At 43.3% G+C, this 15,400-nt stretch overlaps 2 protein-coding genes across 3 annotated transcripts in view; one reads left to right on the top strand and one right to left on the bottom strand.

The window, feature by feature from the left end:
* Positions 1-10,872, top strand: part of ulk2 (unc-51 like autophagy activating kinase 2) — a 35,993-nt gene extending 25,121 nt beyond the window's left edge. Inside the window, exons 15-27 of one of the 2 annotated variants that reach the window (XM_072692075.1) lie at positions 1,457-1,606; positions 2,797-2,942; positions 3,527-3,610; positions 4,208-4,479; positions 4,597-4,793; positions 4,895-5,004; positions 5,359-5,493; positions 5,749-5,957; positions 6,188-6,366; positions 6,642-6,760; positions 6,917-7,074; positions 7,173-7,308; positions 8,449-10,872. In XM_072692075.1, the coding sequence (XP_072548176.1) occupies positions 1,457-1,606; positions 2,797-2,942; positions 3,527-3,610; positions 4,208-4,479; positions 4,597-4,793; positions 4,895-5,004; positions 5,359-5,493; positions 5,749-5,957; positions 6,188-6,366; positions 6,642-6,760; positions 6,917-7,074; positions 7,173-7,308; positions 8,449-8,513 (1,960 nt within the window). In that variant the 3' untranslated portion in view covers positions 8,514-10,872. Of the gene's footprint in view, positions 1-1,456; positions 1,607-2,796; positions 2,943-3,526; positions 3,611-4,207; positions 4,480-4,596; positions 4,794-4,894; positions 5,005-5,358; positions 5,494-5,745; positions 5,958-6,187; positions 6,367-6,641; positions 6,761-6,916; positions 7,075-7,172; positions 7,309-8,448 lie in introns of both variants that reach the window. The other variant, XM_072692074.1, reaches the window with a different exon arrangement.
* A 2,035-nt stretch (positions 10,873-12,907) lies between these two features.
* Positions 12,908-14,894, bottom strand: LOC140565541 (GTPase IMAP family member 4). Its single transcript, XM_072691487.1, has 2 exons — positions 14,850-14,894; positions 12,908-13,729 (listed from the first exon to the last, which is right to left on the bottom strand). The coding sequence occupies exons 1-2, from the start codon at positions 14,875-14,877 to the stop codon at positions 13,170-13,172; spliced, it is 588 nt and encodes a 195-aa protein (XP_072547588.1). The 5' UTR covers positions 14,878-14,894; the 3' UTR covers positions 12,908-13,169.
* Positions 14,895-15,400: the final 506 nt, after the last annotated feature.

The raw sequence follows: 15,400 nt of genomic DNA on the forward strand, positions 1-15,400 counted from the left end.
CTGTTGCTGTGGATAGTCTCAATTATAGAGAGCCTGTTGTATATACACTTTAAAAAAAGAGAAAGGGATCTCCAAGCGTTCTTTAGTAAAGGCAGTGGTTCTATATTGAAGAGCCACGTGAGTGCATAGTTATACCAAGTTCTTTGACCTGGTATTGTGGTTCTACAAATACAAGGGAAACCTCTTGTATGTGGTTCCTTATAGAACTATTTGAAAGGGTTCTATGAAAAGGGTTCCATTATTGTTACGACCTTTTCAGTGCTTTATTCTCTTTTTGCTAAGAGTACAGTTTTTATAGAGCCATTACGGTTTATGTCATTGAACACTGATTTTTTGCACTGTATAGAATCCTTTTTATAGATTCTTTATAGAACCAACTATAAAGGTTTTTTTTCCACCATAGAGGAGAACCATGTAACCAGAATAGAAATGACCTTTTTATAAAGGTGTAGATTATTACAGGATTACTCTACAGTTATTCTATTTTTTAGGGGGTCTATAATCCTGCCTTTGCTGAAAGCTCTCAGGTTCAGATTATAGACTCACTCTCCCTGTTTCTGTTTTTAGTAAACCGTTTATTAGAAACAGTGATTTGCTGTGTAAAATGATTTAGTTTGAGCAACTTTTGATTATTTTAGTTTCTTTCTTCATTTTCTTGTGCTGTGCAATGCTGAACTCAGTCAAACAAAGAAACTCTCTTTGTTTTCTTCGACTGGACGGCCTTGTGTAGCTCACGTGTACTTGCTCTTTCTGCTGCTCTTTCAGGCCCTCCCTCCTGCTCTCTCTCTCTCTTATTACATAATCCAGTACGCTAAACCCCAAGCCCTAATGGCACATTTCCCTTCTAACTCTGCATGTAGCTCACCCCTCCCCCAAAGCCAGAAGTACATATACATATGGAACGCCACCACCTCTCCCCCTGCTTGGGTGACCCACTCATGACTTCTGTCTAAAGACATTTTGTTCCCGGTTAGAAAACAAAGAATGCAAATTAACTCTTTTTTTTTTTTTTTAACCGGTGTGGCTGTTTAAAGTGGGAAGTTGCAGCACATGCCGTTGGCCTAAAGCTCAGACCACATTGCCGCTGGCTCAGCCCATACCCCCTCCTTCCTGTCTGATGATAGGCTGGAACTGCACGTGTTTACATGGTGGCTCCTCCCACTGCTGTTTGGCCAGCCCCATAAACAGGAACGTTTTTTTTATACTGTATGTGCCGCTGTTAACAAACCTTAAACAAAGAAGTGAGCTCTGAGCTCTCTCACTCAGTTCTCTGCAACGATGTTCTAATTTTAGTAATGAACTTTTTTTGTTTGATATGTTCAGAAAATGAACAGATCTTTTCTTGTGGAAGAAGGAACGTTTTTGAACTTTGAGCTGTGTTAGTGTTTTTGTTTGCCAACATGGTTCAGCAGAAGCATACCGAGTGGATCATGGCGTTTTTCTCTGCTATGTCCAGGCAGCCCCAGCCCTCCTCAGGCCAGACTCCGATGGTGTCCCCTCGGGCCGAGACAACCCCCATCCCTGTGCCTACACAGGTGCGCAACTACCAGCGCATCAAGCAGAATCTTTCCAGCAGCCCCACCACCACCCTCTACGGCTCTCCCAGGTAAGAGACTGATAGTGTCCAGTTGAACGCTCTACTCTTGCAAGCTGAAACTTAACAAACAATCCACTTTAGTAAATGCTGTGAAGGAGTTGTCATGCTCTTCTTCTGTGACTCACTCTGACTAATCTTTAGAAGGTTGCTTTGGTTTACATCAGCTGCTGTCCAGGTTGCATCAGAATATCTGTGCTGTGGTCTGTATGGGCACTGAGTTTGAAGACTCCCTGAATGGGACGGAAACTTGGAGGGAGGAAGGGAGGTTAAGAAGAGTAGCAAAAAGTGCTAGGTCATACTAAGCAGTCTTATCCCATACACTGTTTTTGAGTTTGTCAGATTAGCACATAGTTATTGATGCCACTTATTAGTTAATTAACTCACAAGTTAATTACCAAAACCTTAAAAGCAAAACGGAACAAAACAGCCAAGTTAAAAAAGCCTGACACACAGAAAGAGAGAGGGAAGTGAGAGAAAGAGAAAGAGTGAGAGAGAGAGGCAGCTATTGTTTTTGAGGCGATTGTCTCAGCATGGTGCCGGTGGGGTTTAGGCAGGTGGCCAGCAGGGAGCTTTCTGATTAAGCTTGTTCAACCTCCACCACCTCCCATTCAGACCAGGCCCAGCCCAGGGCCCAGGGCCTGCTGGCCAGGGGGGCTGTCCCACATCCCTTGGCCTGGCTCTGTGTCTCGAACAAGGATTAAACACACCGCCTCAGATCCTCCTTCCCGTCAACCAGGACTGAGCTGCTTCACACTCTCCATTAGCCCTCTCCGCTAGCAGCCGTGCTAAAGAGCGCTACAAACCAGCCTGCAAGCTGCCGGGCAGACCTGCCACTGGGATTTCATGAGTCATGTTTGTTTTCTTACGCTAAAGACCAAGTGACAGCAATTGTTTTTCACAAATTCTCCAACAACCCGTAAGAGGACAGATTACCGCAGCTTTGTTTTTGGGTTGTGCTTTCGGAAAGCTCTGCTGAGGATTTTTGAGGATATTTGTCAGGAGAGCAAGTGAAGCCAGGAGAAATACGTCTGTGAAATGTGAGCACTGACGGAGCATTGCTTTCCCTTGCAAACATCGTTGCCTGCCGTTTGGACACACTGCAGTATGTGTGTGTATTTATGTGTACAGGTGTGTCTGGTAGGGTGTAAGAATGTTATGACTGGTTGTAACAGGTGTGGTTTTGCGTTGTCTGGCTGCAGGTCAGGCACAGTTCGCCGGTCCAACACCAGCCCCATGGGCTTTCCTAAAGCTGCCTCTGGATCTCCCAGCCCGGCCGATGCGGTCCAGACTGTGGGCAGAAGACTCTCCACAGGCAGCTCCCGCCCATACTCACCCTCACCCCTGGGTAAGAAACTTTCTCTCTTTCTCTTTCTCTTCATTTTTTCTGTCTACAAGTTCATTAGTTCAGGAAGATGACACCTAATGCTACATTGACATTGACAAACCCTGGACTAAAAATATTCATTCTACATATACTGTATAATATATTTACACTGATGAGCCAAGACATTATGACTTAATATGTTTTAATTCTCTGCATGCCACTTAAACAGCTCACTCTGAAAGACTTCTGAAGGTGCCCTGTTTTATCTAGCACCAGGTCTTTAGTGGAAAATGTCCTGTAATTTAATACAAGGTAGAGCTGCAGAGGATTGGACAACATATCTTGTCAGACCAGACAAATTTTTCCAATGCTCCAGGATCCAGTTCTGACATTCGCATATCCATTGTTGGCCATTTCATCAGTGTTTTTACTTAATCTGGCAGTCTGTTTTGGCACATCCATGTACATTATTCTCTAGCCTCTTTCACTTTGTAATGTTTAAAAGTGCAGTTGCCAGGGAGACGTACACGTTTTATGTTTGGGTGGGTTGTATTAATAAGTTCAGGGCATGTTGTGACATGTCTGTCTGTGTGCTTTTTGTCCAGTGGGCACTATTCCTGAACAGCTGGGCCACTGCTGCTGTGGACATCCCCACAGCCACGAGGCACGCAGCCGCAGCTCCTCTGGTGGTGAGTAGAGCACACAATGTGTGTGTGAGAAAGAGAGAGATGTTTTCTGAGAGAATCCTTGCTTTCTGCTCCCTTGAGTCAGGTGTCTTTTATAGCTCTCACTCTAAGCTTGTTAACATTCCCATGAGTCTTTGTTTCCTCTGGCTTACCTTACTCTGGGTCACAGTGTGCCTGTATTGCTCTACCAAAGGACTGGTCTCTATAGAAACTCCACTTAGAAAGCAGCGTTTTCTTTTAATAAGTGCAGTGTTTAGGCGGTGGTTGTGGCCAGTGCAGCTGATGGAGATTCAGCATAGACATAACATTCCGTCATGTGACCTGGAAGCTTCCACCTGTTGTCTTCTAGTGTCAGTTTATAGTAGCGGTCTTAAACCCCTGCTGAAATACTATTAGTTACTTGTCAACTTAAAATGAAGGCAACAAACATGTGCAATGAACTCGGTGGCCTCTTTTGTTAAGAATTATTGGCAGTTCACTGAAGCTTTGACATCTCCAGTGGACTATGGTGCCATCTAGTGGACACATGAATGTTTTAATTGAGGCTTCAGTCAGTGAAATTACTTAAGAGTAGATCCCTAAGCATTGTCTGTTTTACAGGATCCCCTGTGCCCTCATCTCAGTTGCTTGGAGCCCGACTCCAGAGTGCACCCACGTTGACAGACGTTTACCAGAACAAGCAAAAACTGCACAAGCAGCTTTCCGACCCTGTTCAGCCCACCAACCTAGCCTATCCTCCCACCTACTCGCCACAGTTGGGACGCCCTGGCAACCTAGGGACCTCCCCCACAAAACACCTGGGCTCCTCTCCTCGCACCTCTGATTGGCTACAGAAGTCCCCCTTGCCTACCATCATTGGGTCACCCACCAAAGTAGGTTTTATGCATTGGAATACATTTTAATTAAAAGTAAAAGTAGCGTAATCTTGAAAATAATACTTATTTAGATCAATCTGATTACTTTCTTACTTGTTTTTCATTGTTTTGCAGACGACAGCTCCGTTCAAGATCCCTAAAACACAGGCCTCTTGCAATCTCATGGCTTTGGCCTCTCAGCAAGGAATAGCAGACAGTCCTACTCCCAGCAAGACACTGATGGACGCCCGTGATATTTGTGCTCACCACTGCTCTCCATATCCCAGTGGCCGGCATTCGGCTCCCGAGGCCAGCAAAACTACCTTCGGAAGGTACCATACACTTCATGCACTCTTACTACTTTTCCCTGCTGTTACATAGAGATTTTGCTAATGGGTGTTCCAATTAATTTTTGCTGGATTGTGCTCCTCAGGTCTGTGAGTACAGGGCGTTTGTCAGAGCAGCCTGTGAGAATAACTCTGGGAGGGCAGCCATACCAAGGCAGCACAGACAGTTTAAACACAGAGAGACCTATGGACACAGGTAACTTTCCTTGCTCGTTACATAACAGCAGACTTTACTCCACTCTGATAGGAGTTTGTTCCTGTTACATAATTTCTTATGTAGTAGAGAATTGACTAAATCAGATAAATTTACACTTTATGTTCATATGTCTGTGGGTACCCATTCTAATGAAGGCTCCCAGCTACTTTAAGTGGAATGTTGACTCACTAATGCTCTTTTTGCGCTTTAAGACCATTGATTTTGTAAGAAACAGTAAATGAGCAGGTGTACCAGTACTTTTGTCCAAATTGTGTAATCTCTGATGTTGTACTTGGTCTGTTTATTGCATTGTATTGTTTTCTTCTCTAAGAAATGTGTGCATTCCTTCGCCAGCTCCTGTAGGTTCCTGTGGTTCAGCAGCGGGTGGGGCAAGTCCCCGAACTGTGGTGTTCACAGTGGGCTCACCACCCAACAGCAGCACCCCTCCCACCTGCAGCCATCTGGCCACCCGTCCACGCACCACCTCAGGTGAGAGCTTCACCTTGTTCACTCATTACTGAGCTACAGCTCCTGCTTCACTATCCTTGTCACAGGAGCATCACGTTTGCCTACAGTTGACAGTTTTTAAGAGTACTTACTTTCCGAGCTGACTTTTATCTAGCCCTTTTAATGGAAGTGATCTTTGTAGCTGTCTACTGCATGCTAAAATCAGTTGCTCATAATTGACTGTAGTTTATATTGGTGCAAGTGTAAAATGTGTATGTGTATGTCTCTCCACAGTAGGCTCCAACAGTTCAGGTGGCTCACTCTGTTCCACTAGTGGGAAGGTGTGTATGGGCTCACCTCCAGGAATGGCCATTGGCAGCTCCCCTCCTGGAGCAGAAGCAGCCCCCAGCAGCCTGCGCTATGTTCCCTACGGCACGTCCCCACCCAGTCTGGATGGCTTTATCACCTTTGAGGCTCCAGAGCTTCCAGAGGAGACGCTGATGGAGGTGAGAAGACCCTGGTGTTTTTAAATCAGTCCTTAAAATGAGGCCATTTATGAAAAAACAGAATAGAAGTTTAATGAAATCCAATGTACACAAAACCTTGTATATCCTGGAAGATCAGCCAAGACGTGTTTTATCTCAAATTAACGTCTTTAGAAAAAAATATTATCAGTTGATTGTAAAGGAATGTCTCCAGAATTACTAATACATGTATTGTGTGTGTATGTTTGCAGCGAGAGCACACAGACACACTAATGCACCTGCGCATGATGCTGTCCTTTACTGACTGTGTGCTGGAGATGGCCGCTGTGAGAGCAGGAGGTGCTGACCTGGGTGTTTCTGCTGCCTCGCTTTACCCCCCTCAGGAAAGTGTGGTGGTGGATCAAATCAGCCAGCTAAGCAAGGAATGGGGGTAAGATACAAGTCTGCACACACACGCACACATACACACCCAGACCAGCTAGCAGTACACACTAGTATGGCTAACTGCACTCATAGACGCTGTGTCCCAAAGCCAAATTTGCTGTCGTGGTAGGAGAGGCCTGGCTAGTGCAGAGCTCATTCAGACACCATCCATTCATTTAGTGACATAATGGCTGCAGCCTAGGCTTTGAGATGCAGCTAGTGCCCCCACATCACACATGTATATACATGCTCACGTATACCCCTCTGCATTGCCCCCTGCAGGCAGGTCGAGCAACTGGTGTTGTACATGAAGGCTGCTCAGTTGCTGGCCTCCTCTCTGCACCTGGCCAAGGCCCAGATCAAGTCTGCCAAGCTCAATCCCTCCACCGCTGTCAAACAAGGTGAGTACTTGTATTTGACATAATTGCTAGGAGTGAGTGTGAAATACCTGTATTGCCAATTGGTGTAACTGATGATAAGATGGTTAGTGTTTCACTAGGGCTGTCACATATGTAAACAGTGGAATTGTGTCTCATGTCTCTTTTTGTGTTTGGCAGTGGTTAAAAACCTGAATGAGCGCTACAAGAGCTGCATCTCTCTGTGCCGACGCCTCACAGACAAACTCAACCACTTCTTCTCAGACAAGCAGCGCTTCGTGGATGAAATTAACAGTGTAACAGCCGAGAAACTGATATACAACCACGCTGTGGAGATGGTGAGTAAGCGACAGACCGTAGTGTGTGCATAGTTGTGCATCTGTGAGTCCTTGCAAAGGCTTGACACGGCCTGCCTGTGTTTTTGTGTTTGTATCAGGTGCAGTCAGCAGCGCTGGATGAGATGTTTCAGCAGACTGAGGACATTGCATATCGTTATAGCAAAGCTGCCATGCTGTTGGAGGGTCTTAGCAAGATCCTGCAGGACCCTGCAGACATAGAAAACGTAACAAAGTGTGAGTATCTCAAGACTAATGCTCCAATAAACCTGGGTTTTCTCTTCTACTTACAGATGTAGTGAGTGAAGGTTTAAAATCTACATTATTAACATTTCCTCTGCTGTACGTGATATATAAGTGATACCTGACTTCTAAGGGTTATTTCATGCTTAGAGAAGAACTGACCCAAAATAACTTGTGTACATCGTTCGCTTGCACTCATTAGGTGACCAAGATCTTTGAAAGAGTTGTAAAATAGGCTGGGGCATTTACAGTCCAGTTTGCATGCATGTCAGCATGGTCCAACTTTCCACCTTTTTCATTTTTTCAGCTGATTTATATAGTAAAGTTATTCCACCGGTCCAAACCTATTTCAAGCAGTGCAGCTAACATCAGCCTGGACCACATTTTAACACTTTAACCTTAGGTCTACTTACATTTCATTTACACCATTATAGTCAAACTGTTCTGTTAACATAATCACATCATAAGCCATATTAGAACAGGGCTCAATTTAAATAGGTTCCTGTGGTTATTCTCTTTGTCCCAGGAGCTCTTCTGGGATTTAATTTCTATCCCTACCGGTTTTTCCTACTTCTGAGAAAAGTAAAGGCATTGAGGAAAAGAAATGTTGGAGCTGTGAACCATATTTAGTCTCTGAATGCATATATCCAAGATCCATTGGAAGATATTAAACATTTTCCAAATCTCAAAGCAAAAACCAAAATGAAAACTTTTCTGATCATGAAATAAAAATGGATCAAAAATGAAAAATGTTATTTGCCCCGAACTGAAATAAGGCCCAGCTTCTCTTATACGTTTTAGGCACAGCTGTTAATGAATGTGATCATGTGACAGTGTGATAGAAACTCTGGAATTTTCTGGTGAATTTGTTGCTGAGAGTTTATGTCTTATGAAGAGATGTGGATTTTTTTATATAGACCTGAAAAACTAATCGAGTCCAGATTAGGCTTTAGTTGGACTATTTGAATCGAATTGAAATTACCGATGATCTGATAATCAGAAGTGATCTGAATGTTAACATAGTCAGTGTTCTTTAGTTTAGTTTAGCTGTGCAGACAGTCTGCTCAGGAGCTCCACCTTGTTTTTTTTCTTCTGTGCCTATAATGTATTTCTCCTGTGTTTGTGTGTGTGCAGATAAGGCGAGTGTGGATCGGCGGATCTCTGCGTTGTGTTACTGCACCGTCACACTGTACGAGTAGCAGCCTCTTGCCACCCGCGACCCCACTGGCCCCAGGGACCACCCTCCTCTCAAGTCACTCAAACCAGAGGACCTCTTTAAATCCCCCTTCTCCAGTTTCGTAGCAGTCTAAGCACTTTCCATTTTTAATTATTCCTCTTTTTTTCATGGACCCGCCTGAAACAACAGATCAAGTATTATTATTATTTTTTTCTTTAACGGACAAACGTTTGAGTGGGACACGTGCACAAATTCACTACCAAAGATGAAATGTATCAATAGAGATTTTATTGTGAAGAAAGCGGCGTCGGACTCGTCGGGCTGCGGAGTGAGCCATCTCCTGTTGGTTTCTATGGTTTTTGTGAGCTCACCGCACATCATGGAGCAACTCAGAACATCCGAGGACTTTGCTGTTTTGCTCTTTTTACACTGAGTCGGGCTCAGCTCAGCGCCCAGCAACAAGACTGAGCGGACATTTTGATGCAAATCAAATTTCCCTTGAATCTTTTGTTTGTTTGTTTGTTTGTTTTTTGCAATGGCTTGTTTTTGTATTGTATTCAGTGACGCTGTTGCAGTTATTTATTGGTTTTAGATCGATGTCATAGTGTTGTAATGTTATGTTAGGATGTCATGTTGAACGAGGGCTTGAGACATAGTTGGACCCAGGATAGACTGTAATTATTGTAATAATAAAGCCCACAGACACACACACACGACTGCACCGATCACGCTCGCACATGCTCACCTCTGGCGAGTTGTCTTTCGCACGGTAGCCTGAGATTTCTAATGTAATGACTTTGTTTTTTTGAATCAAATGCACTTTATTGGCGCAGACGTGGAGAGGACTTCAGGAGATTCACAAAAGGAGAGAAAAATGTGAGACAGCACTGAAGCAGCAGCGAGGACTAACGAGGACGCAAGCTTCTCCTGTGTGGGGAGATGAAGAGCCTTCCCAGCTCTCTCTGCGATCAGGGTCATTTACAGGCTGAGCACACAGCCGCAAGGTTCATCAACAATAACGGTCAAAATACTTGAGTAGTTACTTTACTTACCTTTTCGTTTGAATCGGCGATACTGAAACAAGCTTTTTTATGTTCATATTAATACTGTAGCTTTTTTTTTTACAAACGAATGGTTGCATTGTGTAAATATTTAAATATTTGTATGTGCATGTGTGATGTTCTTTTTTTATTTTTCCCCCTTCCTGGATGAATGCATTGGAGCGCAGCGTGTGAGAAGTGGCGGAGGCTGCTGGCATGGGATGCCCCGCCACTCAATCCAAGAGCACAACTTTTTTTTTTTTTTTTTTTTATTAAGCAGTTTGATACTTGCCTACAACTGCCACAAGTCTCCGTTCATGCTCTTTACGAGGCCCTCCAGGAAAACAAGAAACCTCACATTTGTCTTTGCATGGCAGCTCTAATGCTAAAGGTCCGTCCATCTGTCCGTTCGTCTGTTCAGGGTGCAGGATGTGGATACGTGATCATGTGACCCGCTGCTGCTGACGGGCGTCCACACTCTTTAAAAAGAAGATGCTACACAGGGTCCTTTGAGCGATGCCACAGGAGAGCCATGTGTGTAAAAGAGAACCTTCTAAATGTTTAAAGAAGTGGATGTCAAGGATCTGCACACTCACAGTTCCCAGCATCGCTCAAAGAACCCTTTGTAGCACCTTTATTTTTAAGAGCGCACGCAGATCAGCTCTGCTTTCCCTCTGGCCGTCCGCTACGGTGCACTGCAGAGGTGCATTAAAGGCCAGTTTCAAACTGAACGACTGAAGGCACCGCAGAGATTCGGTTGCTTTCACCTGTACATGTGTTAATAATAAGTTGCCCCATGTGTTCTATAGCAGCGCTGGCAGCGATGCTGAGAGGCGGCGTCCAGTGAACTCTTCTTTACTAGAAGTTTGTGCTTCAATCTATTATTCTTTTTCCTTCTGCCCCCCCCCCCACCCTGAGCCTTCACCTTCACGAAGCCTTTATTGTACAGAACAAAAGAAAACAAAATGGACAAGTCTTTTGCTCTTTTTATATCGTTCTGCCAAATTCATGCATATCTCCGTAGTCTGTAGCTGACATTCCCTCGTCCAGCTCAGAGAACTGTGTACAGAGGATGTTCTATTAGAATTTGACTGGTACTGAGCATAGGTCCTACCTGTGGAATTTTAGAATGTATTCGCCCTGTCTTTAGCACCTTCCCTGTTTCAAATGAACACGTCCAGCCCATCTGATACAAAACAGCCCATGCAACTGAAGAAGTTTCAAATTTTTTTTTGTGTTCAATGACAAAATGTGTTAATTGTTCAATGAAGATCAGTTCTTCATGTCCTTTCTGGAACTCTAGAACTACAGCCTTTGTTTATTAAACAGATTCATTTGAGACACGATAATGTCAGTCTCTGTTTGTACCGCACAACTTTTCCAGTAATAACACCAGCACCAACCATAGTACTTTCTTTTATTAACACAGGCAGGTTGATACACAAGCCTTGCTCCTGACCTTCCATTTTCAGATTTACATGCAAATATTAATACTAAGTGTTTAACTTAAGCAGTAAATCAAGTATGTATATACAGTCGCATGCAAGTTTGGGCACTCCTGCTAAAAAGCTCTGTTACTGTGAAGAATTATATAATTAAATATAGGATGATCTCAAAACAAAAACATTTCTTTTGAATATCTTAAGCAAGATTAGTGTTATTTTTGTTTTGTGCTAATTTAGAGTGAAAAAAGAAAGCAACACCATCCAAAAATTTGGGCATGGCAAAAGATTAGAGCCAGGGTCTCAGACCTTAATTTGCTTGTTAGCGCTAATCAAGCTTGCTTACAATCAAGCATAGCATCACAATCACAGGTGATGCCAATTCCCTGCAAAGTGAAGCCAACAAAGCAGAAAAAGGCTATAAGTAGATAATAAGAGTGTTCAGGTTGCCGTTTTCTCAATTCATAATGCTATCAGGAATTGCAATTAAGAGAAATAATGGGGGTCATGCTTTGAGCTTGTGTTGCAGCCAGTGTGGCTAAGGAATTAGGGAAGAATGGTCTCTATTACATAAACACCTAATCTTAGAAGCAAACATAATTCTATCTGTAAAAACCTTAAAAGCCAACCTAAACATCACAGAAAATCTATAGGTAGACAGGAGAGCAGTGCAAGACTGCGAGGCAGCATCAAAAATCATCAAAAAGAACTAGAAGACTGAAGGATGAATGGGTGAAAATCCCCCCAAAAAGAAGGGAAGGGCTCTAACTTCTACACTGCAAAACCCTCTAGGTTATACATGCTCGTCTTAGAGCTTAGAGCATGCTTACATCTGGCATTAGCATGTGTTTTTGGTGATTGGATCACGTTCAGATTTCAGTTGTCCGTAAGAAAAGCCAGGTGTAAACCCTTTCAAGGCGTGTCGTGATTGGATTATGATCACACAATCAGGGGTAGTCAGAGTCTGATCTTATCCACATTTAATACAGGGTTAAAGGAAGGTCTTTTCTGTGATCGGATTCCGTCAGGCAAGCGGAAATACGTCTGTAAAAAAAGAATGTTAATAAAAGAATTATTACTATTAGTGATTATTACTGTGGGTCTTGCTCCATCTCTCACTCTCTCTCGTGTGTGTGTGTGCGCTTGTGCTTATTTATCGGTAGCTGAGAGCAGCATTAGCAGAGTTTCCCCCTGACGGTTAAAATAGTCCATCACATTTTCTGATACATTTACATTTACGGCATTTAGCAGACGCTCTTATCCAGAGTGACTTAGTAACCATTACTGGTATTACAGAGATGGGTCAATGTAGTGTTAGGAGTCCTGCCCAAGGACTCTTATTGGTGTTGCGCAGCATAGCCACCCAGACCGGGAATCAAACTCCAGTCTCCCACATGGTGTAGTAGCTCACTGGCAGGTAGTGGTGTTACCTGTTGCTCCACACCAACCACTTGATAGAGAATGTGATGAGAATGCGAGAACCATCTACTGTTCCATCACGATGTAGAACCTCCATCATTCCTCCAGATACTATCCGGATACAAAACGCATGGTAATGCCAGGTGTCAGCAGGCCCTTAGAGGTGTCAGTGAGAACGTTTGGGATTGCTCAGTATGAAATCTGGATTTGACTTAAGGTTTCTGGAGGATCTTTAGGCAACTATATTTGGATCTAACTATGAGGAACCTGGATTTCTCTTACTGTAATGAACCTGGTCTTTTAGCAAAGATTTTTATTTTTAGAGTTCCTCTAAAAACCTTTTCCTGGAGGACTCCTGAAATCACCTCCACAGTTTCAAAAGGTGAAAGTACAGAACACGCAAGGTGCCCAAACTTAAAAATGACAACATTTTACCATTCAGGATTTACACTCATTCTGCCACAGAAACAGTTAAATAAAAAACATCAAAAACCCAATATTGTCATGTCTATGGTTTAGCATAAAGCAACAGGATTCAGAAAGTTCATTAACTGTATTAAAACAGCATGTAAATCATCTATACCATGCCATCCTGATTGGAAAATATGGTGAAATTATTGGTGTTACTATTTTTTCTTTTTTGCAATACTGCTCAGCACTACTGAGCACTAAGGGGAATGTTTATTCCTCATGATCAATCCAAGCAAAAGCCAGAAAAAGCAGAATATAGTAATATATACATTATAGCAATAACGTCTGAATGCTTCTGACCCCAGTTCAGCACATTTTCTTCACAGTCTGAATGAGCTGACTGACCTGGTAGTACCTGTCACTCAGTTTGTTGCTGAAGACGTAGTATCTGTTGTGGCACATCTCCAGGACCTTCTGGAGAGGCTTGCCACTTTCCTTAATATATTCTTCAATGTTTCTCCCTCTCAGCTCATCAGCATAGGTGAAGAGCACCATGGTGTGCTTCCACACGTTGGATCCAAGGATGCTCATGTACTCCTCCACAGCCTGACCTTCTCTGCTGCTGAACTCATCCACCGGGATGACCAGCAGGAAAGTCCGACGCCCAAAAGAGCTCAACATGTCACTGCGGCGGAGCTCATGCCTCACCTGCTCTGCGTTGACTAAGCCAAACACACTCCAGCCAGGGGTGTCCACTACTGCCAGTCTCAGTCCATCCACCCAGCCATATTTCTTCACAGTCTGCTTGGTCTTCACCCCAGTTTCAAACTGCCTGCTTCCAAGGATCGTATTCCCTGTCATGGTCTTACCAACATTCCTCCGGCCCAGCAGCACGAGGGCCAGTACAGACACACCCTGATCTCCATCTGCAGGAGGGAAATGCCTTTTTATTCCAACTAGGCCACACAGGTAAAGTAGACATTAGGTAATAAGTCACTTGAGGCTTTGCGTAAGGATTGTTCTTCTGTAATTCCACATATGACTCATTATGTTTATAATATCACCATGACATAACAGAACTTACCGTCCACAAATGGGGCTCAAAAGGTTATCTACTTGCTATGTAGGGGTTGAAAAGAATGACCAAAACAGTACACACTTACAAAGTCTTACAGAAAGTAATTTGGGAATCAGGCTACCCTGACCAGCCATGCCATCAAAACCCACTGAGGTAAAGGGAATAACACTGATTATCTGTCACGGTGGCATCTTCACATGGTGGGATATAATAGGCAGCAAGTGAACAGTCAGTCCTTGAAGTTAATATATTGGAAGCAGAACATTTAATGGCTACGCACTGGGTCAGAACATCACCAAAACACCAGGCAGGTCTTGTGGGTGTTTCTGGTATGTAGTGGTCAGTATCTACCAAACGTGTTTCAAGGAGGGACAACCAGTAAACCAGGGACAGGGTCATCATGGGCAACCAAGACTAAATGATGCAGTCCATGGAAGCCTCCGTCTCATTACTTACAGGACTTACTGCTAATGTCTTGATGCTAGATACCACAGGACACCCTGTACCACAGAGGCGCACTACTGAGCTGTAGATGCCAAATTTCTTTCTTACTTTCAAATTTCTACCTACAGGGTGAACTTTACAGGTGGGTTAATACTACACCATATGGACAAAAGTATTAGGACACCTGCTAATTTTTTCATCGTTTCTTCTGAAATCAAGGGTATTAAAAAAGACTTCATCCTATGTTTGTTGGAGCAACTGTCTCTACTGTCTAGAGCAGCCTTTTTATTAGATTTAAGGGCATTGCTGTGAGGATGTGATTGCATTTAGTGACAAGAGTGTCAGGATGTTGCTAATCATAATGTTGATATAGCATATTTTTTTCATAAGCAACTGACATGATACACACATTCAGCACTATTCTAAAAACACTCCAAAAAGAAGATGCAGTGTAATGAGGCTACAATCCAAAATTACAGTGATATTAATAAATGAAAGTAATAAGGTCTAGAGTATATACTTACTGTACGCTGGTTTCCCTTTAAGCTCCATTTGCTTTTCCAGTCTTTCCTCAACACTCACTACCTTCAGGTTCCCAGTCTTCACTGCACGGCATCATTCTCCAGGCCACACCTTCTAAAGTTCTAAAGTTCTAAAGTTCACTTCCCAGTTCTTTGGAAGCTGTAATCTTTTCCTGCAATGTCTTAAATGTGTAAACATGTTTGGGAGAATGTGAGGTCGACAGTCACCTGTAACTTAATTAGGCCATGAATCAAATACTGACAGCAACACTATGGAAAATTGGCATTTCTTGCTCCTGAGCTTCCCTCACAGTCGGACAGTGTAATGAGTGCTTAGAGCCACCACTAAAGGAAACCATCACTAAAGTGAAGGGAGCATGTGAACTGAATTGGTAGAGTAATATTACAGGATTTTACACAATTCAGACAAACATTTGTTATGCAGGGTTATGCAGTTCTCGTGAGTTCTGTCCTGACCACTTCACCAGAGTTACATAGGGCACTCAATGATCCTGAAGCTGTTATTTTAAGGTAAAAATGCTATATTGTGGCTT

The sequence above is a fragment of the Salminus brasiliensis genome, chromosome 11, assembly GCF_030463535.1.
Source record: "Salminus brasiliensis chromosome 11, fSalBra1.hap2, whole genome shotgun sequence".
NCBI lineage: Eukaryota > Metazoa > Chordata > Actinopteri > Characiformes > Bryconidae > Salminus > Salminus brasiliensis.